Source organism: Chaetura pelagica, unplaced genomic scaffold (assembly GCF_000747805.2).
Source record: "Chaetura pelagica isolate M959 unplaced genomic scaffold, ChaPel_1.0 scaffold254, whole genome shotgun sequence".
Classification (NCBI taxonomy): Eukaryota; Metazoa; Chordata; class Aves; order Apodiformes; family Apodidae; genus Chaetura; species Chaetura pelagica.
Genome location: NW_009952963.1, coordinates 1,003,685 through 1,017,859, shown reverse-complemented (window position 1 = coordinate 1,017,859; position 14,175 = coordinate 1,003,685). Strand labels below are relative to the sequence as shown.

Sequence of the window (14,175 nt, the reverse complement as noted above, 5' to 3'; positions counted from 1 at the left end):
GTGGAGCCCGGCACGGTGCAGCCCATCCCCGAGGCCCACAGCCTGTACGTCACCTTGATCCTCTCAGACTCGGTGCTGAACATCTTCAAGGACCGGAACTTTGACAGCTGCTGTATCTGCGCCTGCAACATGAACATCAAGGGTGCTGACGTGGGATTGTACATCCCGGATTCATCCAACGAGGATCAGTACCGCTGCACCTGCGGCTTCAGCGCCATCATGAACCGCAAACTGGGTTACAACTCTGGGCTCTTCATTGAAGACGAGTTGGATATTTTTGGCAAGACCTCGGACATTGGCCAAGCTGCAGAAAGACGACTGATGATCTGTCAAAGCAACTTGATTTCTCAGCTGGGAGAGGGAGCTAGAAGGACCCAAGAACCTCCAATGAGTCTCCTCCTCCTCCTCCAGAATCAGCACACGCAGCCTTTCACATCGCTGAGCTGCTTGGACTACATGTCCTCCAACAACCGTCAGCCGCTCCCGTGCATGAACTGGAGCTACGACAGGCTGCAGGCTGACAGCAACGACTCCTGGATTGAATGCTTCAATGCCCTTGAGCAGGGCAGGCAGTATGTGGACAACCCCACTGGTGGAAAAGTGGATGAAGCCCTTGTCAGAAGTGCCACTGTGCATTCTTGGCCTCACAGCAATGGTATGGGTCAGAACAGATATTTTCTTCCTTTGAATTTGTCTCCTCCATAAATTGGTTTCAAACTTTCCCATCCTGAGCTGCTTCATCTTTATGTAGGAAATAATATGCACAAAAATATTCTATAAAGAAGTAGATTTCTGATAGCTTTATAAATGACAACTGAAGTACCAGTGGTCCAGTTGTCCTTAGACTGTGTGGTCTAAACTGTATAGCAACCTGTAATGAGAGAGACAAGGGGTAATGGATTAAAACTGGAAGTGGAGAGATTTAGGTTGGATATTAGGAGAAAATTTGTTACTGTGGGACACTGGCCGAGGTTGCCCAGGGAGGCTGTAGCTGCCCCATTCCTGGAAGTGTTGAAGGGCAGGTTGGATGGGGCTTGGAGCAACCTGGGCTGGTGAGAGGTGTCCCTGCCCATGCAGAAGGATTGGATCTAGAGGATCTTTAAGGTCCTTTCCAACCCAAACCATTCTATGATGCTATGATCTATGGAAGTTTGCAAATCCGAAAAAGAGATGCAAAACATATTGAGGGGAGGGCAGAATTATGGCCCCTTTTTTTTGGAGAAGGTTATAAGCAATCAAGAATTGCTCTGTATGAAACTGTCACCAAGGAAAAAAAAAAAGGAAGTTATTTTATAATCAAATATTACCTGTTTGTGTGCTGAAGAGGTTCTGACTTGTGAACTGAGCTGGACAACTTAACACTGAAAGGTATGTGAGAAGAACTGTGATGACAGCTTTATTTCAGCAGTGTTTCCATAAAGTGCATATTAAATGCCATCAGGCTAATTAGAGTTGTGCACATTTTATGGACACTGTGAAGAGCAATACAGAAGAACATTAAACCAGGCAATGTTGCCACCTCAAAATAGTGCTTCCTGTTGATCACTGAAAATGACTGATGCTCCTGTGTCCCTTGCAGTATTGGATATCAGCATGCTCTCCTCCCAGGACGTGGTGCGCATGCTGCTCTCCCTACAGCCCTTTCTCCAGGATGCCATCCAGAAGAAGCGAACAGGAAGGACCTGGGAGAACATCCAGCATGTGCAGGGACCACTCACCTGGCAGCAATTCCATAAGATGGCAGGACGGGGAACCTATGGTATGTATCTTGTTGTGTGTGCCAAGAGCTGAAATGGAGCATAATTCTCCAGAAATGGGCACTTTGTTCTGGAAATGTTAGAACCAACAGGCTCTTCACATAGCTTTAACATGCCTGAAAAGGCATTTAAAGCACATGCTTGAATCATGTCGTGGAGGTTTTACCTTCCAGATTGATGAATATTTGGAGTGGAAAAATGCAGGGTGAGGATCAAACTCCCTACCTGAATCTGTGTTTTGACTTGTGCTGAAGCTACCTGGAATACAACTAACAGGAACAGAGGAAGCTGTTAAAATTGTGCCAGTCATGGGGAAGAGGGGATTTCTGAGCTATACAAATGCACTAAGTGGGTATCTTTGCTCTGCCAAGAGGTTTGCTGGTTCTAAGGTTTCCCATAGTCTCTCTAAGAAGTTTCAGTTTAAGTATCCCCTTCTCAAAAGTCACAATCACAGGCCAGATGTGTACCTGCACATTTGCAAAAAAAGTCTGACATTTAAATACCTATTACCTTTTTTACCTATTACCTTCTTTTACTTAATTACCTTTTTTTTCATTCTTAACCAGTGCAGTCTTAGGTTTTTTTCCCTGCAGTTCAGCTGTGCTCTGCTTTATTTTCTCTCTGTTGGTATTAGATATATTGCTGCTTTCCTTTGGGGCTTGAACACTTTGTGGTAAATGCAGCTCCTGTCTAAAGCTGTTGTGCTTCAGGAGGAGCACTTCTAATCTCAGGATTTTTCCAGCATTTGTCACTCTTAAGCTAGGATTTGCCAGTTGGTAGTAGAGAATTAGACCAAACCCACCATGTATGAAATAGCAGGGCCTTCCATACAGATTGAGCAACTTCTACTGAATGTTGGCTGTTTAATAAAGTTGGATTATATTCTGCAGAAACTACTCGGGTACATTTTAGCTTGAAATTTTCTGCAGTGTTTCTTCTAACGAGCACAGTGTCTGGAAGGTGCCATGTTCCACTGGATGGTTCCTCTCAGCTCTGGCAGCAAGTGCTCTAGAGCACTTCCTATGGAGAGCAGCAGGAGGCAGTTCTTAGCATTATGATAATTTTGCTTAGTATTACATACCTGGGAATCAGTTTGCCTAATCATTTTACTTAGTAATTTTGCATGACCAGGTGGAGGTGGGTGAATAACTGTAAAATCAGATTTTATGGATTCTTGTTATTACTTTTGATTGAATAGGAACTTGTGAGATGTGATTATGGTTATGACAAAGTAAAACCATGAGATGAAGCCTCAGGAAGGGCAAGACATATTTATGGTGCACTGAATGATGTTTTATTACAGCTTTCTAGGAAAGTTTAAATGCTGCTTGGATCAGCTCCCTCTCTTGGGCTGAATGAACTTTGATTTTATCACATTTCTTAAGTACAATATAAATCTTTCTTCTCCTTTATTAAATATTATTTTCCAAGGAAGAGGGCTGGGGTTTATCAGGCACAATACGGTCTCTAGAGGTTCCCAGTCTATGGTCAAACTTCTGAGAGACTCAGCGTGGCAAGGAATTAGGGGATTCCAAATATTCCTTTAAAGGAACCCACTTCCTGGTACATCAGAGAACCTGTTGCAGTTACACCAGCTATTTTAACATTTTTTTTCTTTTTTTTTCTCTTTGAAGGCTCTGAGGAATCTCCTGAGCCTCTTCCCATCCCAACTTTACTTGTGGGTTATGACAAGGACTTCCTGACAATCTCTCCATTCTCCTTGCCCTTCTGGGAGAGGCTGTTGCTAGACCCCTATGGGGGCCATCGGGATGTCGCCTACATCGTGGTGTGTCCAGAAAATGAGGCCTTGCTCGATGGAGCCAAAACTTTCTTCAGGGACTTGAGTGCTGTATATGAGGTTGGAAAGAGGAACCACACTGGATTATTTCTTCTTAAGTGTCATTTCTGCTCTATTGCATGTTCATTGGGAGAAATCAGTGGGATTTTTTTTTTTTCAAGTAAAAGTAATTTGAATAAGGATTTTTTTTTTCATTGTGAGTACTTCCTGCACTTCCAGAGTCCAAGAATCCAATCTAATTGAGTTATGCTGTGATTCTCTGCACATTCTGGGGTATTTGTTGCCATCTGCTCTACCCAGCATGCATTCACTTAATTTACAGATATGACACTAGGATTCATACAGTTGCTACCATGAAGGCCCAACCAAACCTAAAAAGCAAGGGGCAGATTTAACAAAACTGTTTTCTGTAATTACCAGGCTGGAGATAAAACCATCTCCTTTTTCAGCATGTGCATTTTGTACCAAGGGATAGGCAAGATGACTTTTAGTTTTGCCCTAAGTGCAGTTCTGGTCAACAGATAAATGTAGCCTTTTGGTTTTATGTTTATTAAAAAGCCACCAGATGTATGCTGGTAATAAGGGTTTACTCTGCAAACCAGGCTGTATAACTTAGGCAGGTGCTTGGCGGCTGGTTACAAGCATTTCTTCTTTCCTCACCAGATGTGTAGGCTTGGCCAGCACAAACCCATCTGCAAAGTGTTACGAGATGGAATTATGCGGGTGGGAAAGACTGTGGCACAGAAGCTGACGGATGAGCTGGTGAGCGAATGGTTCACCCAGCCCTGGGGCACCGAGGAGTGTGACAATCATTCCAGGCTCAAACTCTATGCCCAAGTTTGCCGGCATCACCTCGGTAAGTCCAGCACTTGTTGGCCTCCTGGAGGTGTCCTGGAGGGTGTTTGCAAGAGGTGGAAACAAGGTGCTTTTTCCATAGGTACAGATCATGATCTGTTCTAAGATTTAAAAGAAGTATTATGAGGCTTTATCTTAATTTCTTAATCAATTTCATGTTAAATTTGCCTACTTCAGAAGGTTTTGTAGCCATTCATCAGTCTGGTGATCATACCAGAGATTCAAAAGCCAATTCTTATCTTTTTATTCTAGAAGTCAATTTGGTATAAAGTGGTTTGTGTCTCAAAAGATGTTGCACATGAGACTGAATGTGTGAATTGATCTGGTTCTTGTGCTACCGATACGTGTGATCAGCCCAGTGTGGCATAATGATATGCATAATGCCTTCAAGCATAACATTAATTTATGTAAAAGGCAAGTTCAATAAAACTCTGCAAAGGAAGAGCAAGTTAGCACAGGTGAAAAGAGTGTCCTTGATGACCAGAGCTTCAGTATACTGAGTGTGGATACTTGGAACCACATTACCATGAAGACATGGTCTCCTGGACCTTCTGTAGGCTTATTTCCATCCTGAAGCAGTGATATATTTTAAAAGCATAGTTTTGTTGCTGTTTTTTTTTAAATTATTTTTTATGGAAACCTGCCATATTTGTTCTTCTCTAACATAACATCAGGGGTGCTTGTTTCATGAAGGAGTGTGGAAGCTGAGTGTGGAAAAGTGTAAAGTTTATTGGGGTAGTGTTAGAAGACTGGTCCTGGCTGAGCCTCGATGAGTGTCTGGAATCTTAACAGGTTTCATCTGGGGAGAGACATGGTTGTTCCATCCCAGAATGGGTCCAGAAGCAACATAACAAATATTGTGTCTATGACTTAAAAATGGGATCTTAGCACAAGACACAGACCCATCCAAAACGTTACTGGAAACACATTTGCTGAGATCAGGGGTGGTCAGCAAGACAGGCAGTGGTCATAAAGCACCAGCCAGGTGAAGGTTGCATTTCTCAGCTGAGACGTGCCAATGTTTTGTTTGCTTGTTTGTTTAAAAAGAGACATGAACTTTTAAGTGATTTCTTGGAAAGCACCTACTTCCTTTGCTCTGAAAAAGGTGTCACAACACTTAATTCTGTGTGCTTTGGGGATCTAGTTGTGGAAAAAAGTTGAAGCTAACATATCAGAGTTAGCTGGGCAGTTCTACAGACTGCTGAATGCTGTCCCCATCCTTTGAGGAACGTTAAGCAGACTCATCTGTCTCAGAAGACCTTATTTTTTATTCATTTATTACTTAAAAATAATCACTGTGATAGCTCTCTGATACTGAGGAGCAGAAATAACTATTAAGTTTGCCATTGCTGTAGCTCAGGTAAAAAGGAGTTGTAGATTTTCAGTCTAACAAAGATAACCTGTAGCAGGTGGCAGAGCTGAGCTCTGTATAAAGTTCTTATCACAACACAATCTGGCCAGAGGTAACGATGTGTCAGTACCAACTTGTATTCACAAAGCTCTGCAAAGAACCCCTGCTTCTTCTCTAAGAACCCCTGTTCTTAGAGAGATTTCATTCCTATCAGTTAGACCCAAAACCCTGCAGAATGGATTCCAAAGTAAATATTTATAATGGAGATTATATTCACTTTGCATTTTTACACTGTTAGAATACTCTAAAATGTGTGACTTGATGGTTAATGATGCTCCCTGATCTGACAGACTGTCAGTAACCTCCTTTCCTCTCCACATGCACTGCAGCACCTTACTTAGCCACTCTGCAGCTCGACAGCAGCCTCTTGCTGCCACCCAAGTACCAAACCCCGGCACCAGCGAGCCAGCCTCAAACAGTACCTGGGAACACTGGACCTGGACCCTCCAATCCAACCTGTCTGTCTGCTGCTGGGGCAGCACCGACGGGCAGCTCACTGAGCTCCACACCCAGTGGTGGGACCACTAGCCTTCCTGCAGGAAGCAGTTCATCCTCTGGATCCTCTGTGCCACAGCTGTCAGCATCTTCTGCAACACCTGGTGTGAGCCAGATGGCCAGTACCTCTACTCCAGGGTTTAGTGGGAACATCGGGTCAGGGCAAAGCACCAGCACTGGGGCAAACACAGCAGAGCGCTCACAAGGAAGTGCAGCTCCTGGAGGAGACACGGAATCGGGTCAAAACTTACCACAACAGCAACAAGAAGGACAGGAAGGGTAAGCTACTTTAAATGCTCAAATGACTCAAAGTGCTCAAATTGAATCTGCTGTCCTGTTTTCATGCAACCTTTAACCTTGTATAGATCCTTGGAAGGAAAAGAGCCTCTGACATGCAGTGCTCTGACCAGCTCTAAATAGAGTAGGGCCCAGTTTTATTTGTAGTAGTTACTGATAAAGGGGAGGTGGAAAAAACAAACCCCCACTACTTCAACTCAAGAAATAAAGCTCGACTCAGCTGGTTGAACATGGGTGTTGTGGTGCTGTTGGGGATGCCTTAGTACACCCCACTTGCCGTGCATTTGCAGGACAGGAAAAGCACGTGTCTCCCAGGTTCTGTGCTGTATCTGCTGGCTCAGTCTCACGGGTGTCAGGTACTGCAGGACATCTCCTGTGGCCCTGAATGCCCCTTTAGCCCAGGCAGATCCATCACACACCTGTGAAGTTAACAGATGCAAAACACAATTCAGGGATTTCTTCCTGATCTGCTTGCACTGCAAGTATTGCATTGCAGGCAGGTTTACAGTGAGATCAGGATTATATTGCTGTTGCTCTAAAATAAATTTTAGCAACACAACTTTTTTAAAGACTTCATTATAAATAGTCATCCATCAGACTTGAAAATTAGGAAAAGGATTTTTAACATCTTATGTAAGTAACTTCCTGAGTGAATGTGGTTTTCATTACTCTCATCATAATGCATATTGCTAATAGTCATGCTCTATGTTATGGAGTTCCTGTATCTTAAGTGAAAAGCCCACATCCTGTTATAGTTGGGGTTATCCCTAAGACATCTGCTTACTGGATCTCTGTAAAACACCATCAGCTGCAGTGTGGTGTCTGACCCAGCAGCCTGAGCTGCTTGTATCACTTCCAGATGTCGAGCCTCCTGTTCATGGCTGATGCAGGGAGGAGTTTTCCCAAGTAAAATATGTCCAGTTCCTCCTTCCAGTAGAACCATTTCTGCAACTAAACAGAGGACTTCAGCATCCATGAATATTATTTTGGCATTTTTCTGCCGTTCTCAACTCCTTCTGTCCCCCTTCCACTTCTCCCAAAAGAAAACCTTGAACAGCACCCAAGCCCAGTCATGTACATACAGAAATGGAGAACCCAGAGCTCATGTTAGCCAGCTTTTCCATATTGTTCACACACAATCTGTTGTGATTGCCTTAAATGACATTATGTTAGACTTTATGGTAGGTATCTTTAATGCATAATTAGTAGCAGGTATTAAGAACTGCTGTGACTAAAGGTCCTCTCTCCTTAATCGTTGTTGTCATCTTAGTTTTGCTTCTGACCATGAGAATCATTTAGTACGCCCATTTTTCCTCCTCTGCTTCAGCCTTGCACACCTTTACAGGAGAACAGTAATTAACAGCTGTAACTTGCTTTTGAATGTTAACAACCCTCCTGTCTGTAGTGTTACAGAGAGGGAGAGAATAGGGATTCCCACCGAGCCTGACTCTGCCGACAGCAACGCCTACCCTCCAGCTGTTGTCATCTACATGGTGGACCCTTTCACCTACACTGCAGAGGAGGAATCTGCCTCCACCAACTTCTGGCTCCTAAGTTTGATGAGATGCTACACAGAAATGCTGGATAACTTGCCTGAGAATATGAGGAATTCTTTCATTCTCCAGGTAACTCTGCCTTCCTCTGTACCCTCACACTGGAGGGTCATTCTGTCACACTGTACACTTGGTACATATGCTATCCTGAAAAATTCAAAACAGAAGATATCATATCAAATTTCGGTAACATTTGCAAATTATTTTGTTTCAGAAATCAATTGAAGGGAGCCATGGTATCCTGCATCAAATCTGTTGCATGGTTCTAGCAAGCCTAAACACTAGATGCTTCCTGAAAAGGGATTTCAATTATTTAAGTTGCAATGTGGGTTTCCACTGCCAAAACCATCCAGTTGCTCCTTGGATTACTTTCCATGTTGGGTTGTTTGCTTTTCATATTTGCTCTGATTTATACTTTTTAATCCAGAAGCAGTAAGTGAAACCAGACATTTAATGCATAATTTAACTATTGTATTGTTATTATCTGCTTCTTAAAAATAATTTACCATGTAACTTGGCATATAATAATAGTTACTTACTATGGAATTTCCTAAGAATTGAATTTGTATAGTCAGAAGCAGAGCTTGGCCTGTTGCCCAGCCTGCATGCACGTTGCCATCCCTGCTCTGCTCCCACAGAGCCTGAAGAAACGAGGGGGGAGAAGGGGAGGCCAGAGATTTACAGCCTGTGCATGCACATGTGAAAACATGCAAGCACTAGCATGTGAATGACTTCTGAATTCATGTATGCTCAACTTTGCTTAAAGTTATTTTATTTTAAATTATTAGAAAAAAAAAGAAAATAATTAGAATTTCTTCTAGTGTCTCAAATTGGCAAGGAAGACATTTGTCATTTTTGGTCATCTTGACCTCCCAATTCCCTGAAAAGATGGGGGAAACTGTCACTCAAATGTTTTAGGCTTGGGGATGAACTGAAAATCAAATTAATAACTTCATACTGTGGAAGGCTGAAGGCTATTAAATTGATTCAGACCTGAAGATAATAAAAATAAAATAACCATTGATATTGCCATGTCTGAAATACAAGAACATGTAAACAGTGTCTTGAAATTGTTTCTTAGTCTGTATAAGACAACTAATGAGTTTACAAATTCTTCCTAAGTGCTGTTTATTTTCTGGGCACTTACCCCTTGTTTCTCAAAACATGTGGCATTTTGCCAGCATAAGTCAAAACAGAAGACAATTTTCTCTAAGTAAAGGGTAACAGGATATAGTTACCAGCACGATAATTCCCACAGCTGTACCATAGTATACACAAATATGGGGTATTTCAAAACAAATCAAACCCAAACGTTTACAGATTCATTACAACTCATATGGAATGGAAAAGCCCAGCTCCTGAAATTCTTGGATAAAAAGTTTTCTTTTAAAATCACACAGGCATATTTAGTAAGTAGAAAATGCTACCAGAGTTCCAGTGATTCAGACAAGAACCAGAGTCATAAAGGCTTTATTACCTAAGTTTTATTATGACTAAAAATTTTTGTTAAAAGCATGTGCTTGGGTCTCATAGTGTTAGATGCAACGTAAACATTTTGTATTGATTGTTTCTGCTCCAAAGATCTTGCTGTTGCAAAGAAAAGACACATGTGTAGGACCATATTTCTCAGCAGTACATTTATTTTTAAAAAGTGAGTTTACAGGGATTTTATTCTTACTTTAAAAAGCATGTGAACTTAAAAGATATTTTTTTGTGCTCTGTTACCTTCTCAAGGAATGTTTCTCCTTCCTATTCTTATTGTTCGGATGAGTCTTAACTCCCAAACTCAAACCTCCACAGCTAGTTTTACTGTAGTTTGTTTCTTGATGGTTGAACATATGAGTTTAACTATCTGGCTTCACAGAACTTTCTGAAACAAATGCAAATGAACAGCAGCATAAGATTGTTGAGGTTCCACTGTTCACTTACGTGAAAAGGAGAAGCAACCACATAAGTCATTGTAATAGAATTTTAATCCTGCTCTCTACAGTCTCCTCTAAGACTGACACCCAGCTGTTCATTCCCACATGACCAGCATACAAATCCCAATTCTGACCACAGACTGTGGAACCAAACCTGCCTAAACTTGAAATTTGGAATTCAGAGATTTCTTAGTAAAGTTGACCTGCAAACAAAAATGTTGATCAGAAAAACTGTTTTTAAAAAAAATAGAGATGTTTGAATATGGTTGTTTGGTTTTGGACTGAGAATTTTTAAAGTTTAATTTTAAAAAGTGGGTTTCTCATTCAATGATTATAACTCAGAAAGCAAAATTACTGTAGAATTCCCAGTGCCAGCTCCTAGAGATGTGCTGTGGTACTGGTCAGCTGGTGTTGCCATGCAAGAGAACTCTTCTGTTATATTGGACACAAGGAGTCTTGGCTTTCTGAGAGATTTTACAGCCTTAAATATATCACTGTAATGGGAACAGCAGCTTTGTGTCAGGGAATGCAGTGGCTGGATGGTGTAGCCACTCCTGCAGAAGGGCAAGCAGCCCTGACAGGAGGCTACAGACACTCGTGCCCATAATTCAGTACCACAGGCACAGCATTATTAACTGCCTAATGACTGTGTGACTCTGGTTTGATATTAATGAACAGCTCTTTGAAGACTTTAAATCATGTTTTATTGTTTATATGAATTTTCTAGATTGTGCCTTGCCAGTACATGCTGCAGACAATGAAGGATGAGCAGGTTTTCTACATTCAGCACTTGAAGTCTCTGGCATTTTCCGTGTACTGCCAGTGCAGGAGGCCTCTGCCCACCCAGATCCACATCAAGTCTCTCACAGGCTTTGGGCCAGCTGCCAGCATTGAGATGACCCTCAAAAATCCTGAGGTTGGTATTGGTGTCAGGAAAAGCCTGCTATGAAACTGTAACTTCAACTTTTTAGGAGTATTTTTTCAAGCTATACAAGGCAATCATAGAAAGGGAAAAGGTCAGGAAATACTAAACAGGAAATAATAGGAAAAATGTCACATTACTTGCTTTCCAAATATTTTAAGCTTCTGGTTTTGAATCATGAAGTAAAAGCTTAATTTAAAGTTCAGTGTGAAAGAAGAGGAAGTATATACCTTTACATGGGATTCTGAGACATTCTGTAGTTTTAGTCTATAGAACTCCTACAATGAAGTGTTTGTGTTCAACCTTTATTTAGATACATATATATATATATGCATATATATGAAATAAGTTCATGTGCCTAATTACAGATATTACATTAATTCCCTGAGGTAATGGAGAAATCCCCCTTTTTCAGTGGGCTTATCTTTCATCTGCTTTTTAAACTGTAAATATTCAAACCCTGTTTCTGAGATCTCAGGGATTTCAAAAGAATAATCCATCCCACCTTCCATGAATGTTTTCCATTCTTTGAAAGATAACGATGACTGGTTTTTATTTAAATTTAATGGACCAGGGAAACACTTAAAGACTTACCATGGGATAAAGACATGCTTGTTAAGGTTTAAAAACCTAGTTTCAAAATCATTATAAAACCAACCTATCAGCACATTTCATTACTCATGTAAAACCACAAGCTCTCACTGAACATTTCTAAAAGCAGCATCACCCCGGGCATCTTTTCCTCAGGTTCTCTCCTCACGCTTCCCTCAAAAGGTCTCTGTTCAGCAGGGTGGATTTTGCAGGAAGTTAAAACACTCACACTTCAAGCTATTTAGGTGTAAGGGGAAGAGAAATAAACTTGCAAGACCCCTGCAAGCATCTCCCTCCCTTTAATTAATATTCCTGCAGGGTTCCCAGGGTGCTGTACTTCTAGGTGGTGACAGCAGCAGAAATAAGATACCCCTTAATGTCTCTAAGAAAGCACCATAACTTAATATTCCTCTAAGCTGATTAACATGCACTTTGCATTTCATGTTTAATTTCAGGACGAAACAAAAAACACCCAAAAAGGGGCAGAGGTTTGGATGAGCAGCTTGCATTTAGCTGCTCATTTGAGGTGTCTGCTTTTCCCATTTTTCATGCATTTCCTATTGATTTGCACTGCAGACTTCCAAGCTCTGCCTGAAAAAAATTAGGAGAGTGCCCATACCATCTCTTAAGTTATTGAGCATGTCTGGTCAGGCTCATTTTTCTCTTCAGAGAGGAGTATAAAGCAAAGATGGGCTTTGGGCCGACCATGTGGGAAGCAGCCCTGGAGGTCCTGTTGGACAAGCCAGCAACGTGCCCCTGCAGCAGAGCTACCAGCAGATGGGGCTGCCTTGGCAAGGGGGCTAACAAGGGAGCATGGGGAGGGATTGTTCTCTCCTCAGCACAGGTGAAGCCTCACCTGGAATGTACTGTGTGCTTCAGAGCTCCTCAGTACAAAAGACATGGACATTGCAGAGCAAATCCAGCAAAAGGCCACCAAGGTTAAGGGGTGGGAGCATCTGACACCTGAGGAGACGCCGAGAGCTGCCGTTGTCTGAACAGGAGGGCTCTGATGAATGTGTATAATAAATACCTGGTGGCAGGGAGTAAAGAAGGTGGAGCCAGGTTCTTCTCAGTGGTGGGACAAAAGGCAGTGGGAACAAATTGAAATAAAAGAAATTACCTTTAAACAAACAAAACCAGAAAATATTTCTACTGTAGGGATGATTGAAAGCTGGAAGTGGTGGCCTAGGCAGGCTGAACAGCCCTGCTGTGCGAGATGATCTCTCCACTATCTCTGTATGTCCAGTGATTGAGACACTCAAGAGTCCTGGGCAACCTGGTCTAATCAACCAGGTTAGAGCATGGGACTAGATGATTAGAGGTCCCTTCCAGTCTCAGTCTCCTGTGACTTTATGACCGGTCATAAATAAAAGATGGATTTAATAATATCTTCATGTCAAGCTCTGCAGGAGGACTGAACATGTATCATTTACAATGCTAATTTGTGTCTGCTTATCATTAAGTGGTGTTGAATAGCCTTGATTTCTTACAACCTTTTAGAGGTTAGTTTTCTGAGGGGTGAAGGGTAGTTTGTTTCTTCAAGAGAAGCACTATCACATCTTCAGCAGATCTGATGAATCAGTTCAGTTCTGTTTTGAAAACAGGAGTATTTCTGAAATTAACCTGCCAGCTTATAAGACTTAAAGAATTTCTGACATCATGCCTGATGTCAGTAGAGTCAGTTACACAGATAAAAACTGTACATGAAGTCTGAACACTACAAGGAGTCCTCTGCCTCACATCTGGTCACCCTGTCTGTTGCTCTTTACATAATGGGAATTAAGGGAGTTGAGCAGATGCCATCAATTTTAGCAAAAGGATAAACAGGATCACAGGTTTAAACTCCTGCCTGTCTCAGAGATGGACAGGTATCATCCTGTCCAAAGACTATTTCTTACCTTATACTCTCTGTATGTTTGGAGAAATCTTAGGTAAGTTCTGAAGTGCATCAGTTTTAATTAGCAGCAATGATACCACAGAATCACCTTGGCTGGAAAAGACCTTTAACATCAACAAGTCCCACCATTAACCTAACACTCACCAGTCCTCATATCCCCTATGTCTGTATTACTCTTGAGCACCTCTAGGTATTTCAGATTTATCTATAACCACCCTTTTCCCCAATATCTCTTGACTATGAATGCCTCAAATTTATTTATTTCAAACTCACATTATTCTGCATTTGCTGCCTTTTTGAGTTTCTTGCATTAAATAGTTTTTGGTATATGTGATGATCGTGTTGCCTTCATTGCAGAGGCCCAGCCCAATCCAGCTGTACTCTCCTCCTTTCATCCTGGCACCCATCAAAGACAAACAGACAGAGCTGGGGGAAACATTTGGAGAGGCCAGTCAGAAATACAACGTGCTCTTCGTTGGGTATTGTTTGTCTCATGACCAGCGTTGGCTTCTGGCATCCTGCACTGACCTTCATGGGGAATTGCTGGAAACCTGCATAGTTAATATTGATTTACCAAACAGGTAGAAACCTTTATTACTTACATGATATCTGGGTCTATAGGCGTCATCCCTCACTGTTATTAGCTTCTTGCAGGTCCCTTCCGATTGTGTTTCCTG

General features: G+C 41.8%; 1 protein-coding gene across 1 annotated transcript in view; it reads left to right on the top strand.

Annotated features, from left to right (window-relative positions):
* The window catches only part of MED13L (mediator complex subunit 13-like), a 173,535-nt gene that overhangs the window by 146,251 nt on the left and 13,109 nt on the right, over positions 1 to 14,175 (top strand). Inside the window, 8 exon segments of the mRNA XM_009995682.1 lie at positions 7 to 655; positions 1,580 to 1,759; positions 3,392 to 3,615; positions 4,219 to 4,411; positions 6,151 to 6,595; positions 8,019 to 8,238; positions 10,816 to 11,004; positions 13,856 to 14,079. Of these exon segments, the coding sequence (XP_009993984.1) occupies positions 7 to 655; positions 1,580 to 1,759; positions 3,392 to 3,615; positions 4,219 to 4,411; positions 6,151 to 6,595; positions 8,019 to 8,238; positions 10,816 to 11,004; positions 13,856 to 14,079 (2,324 nt within the window).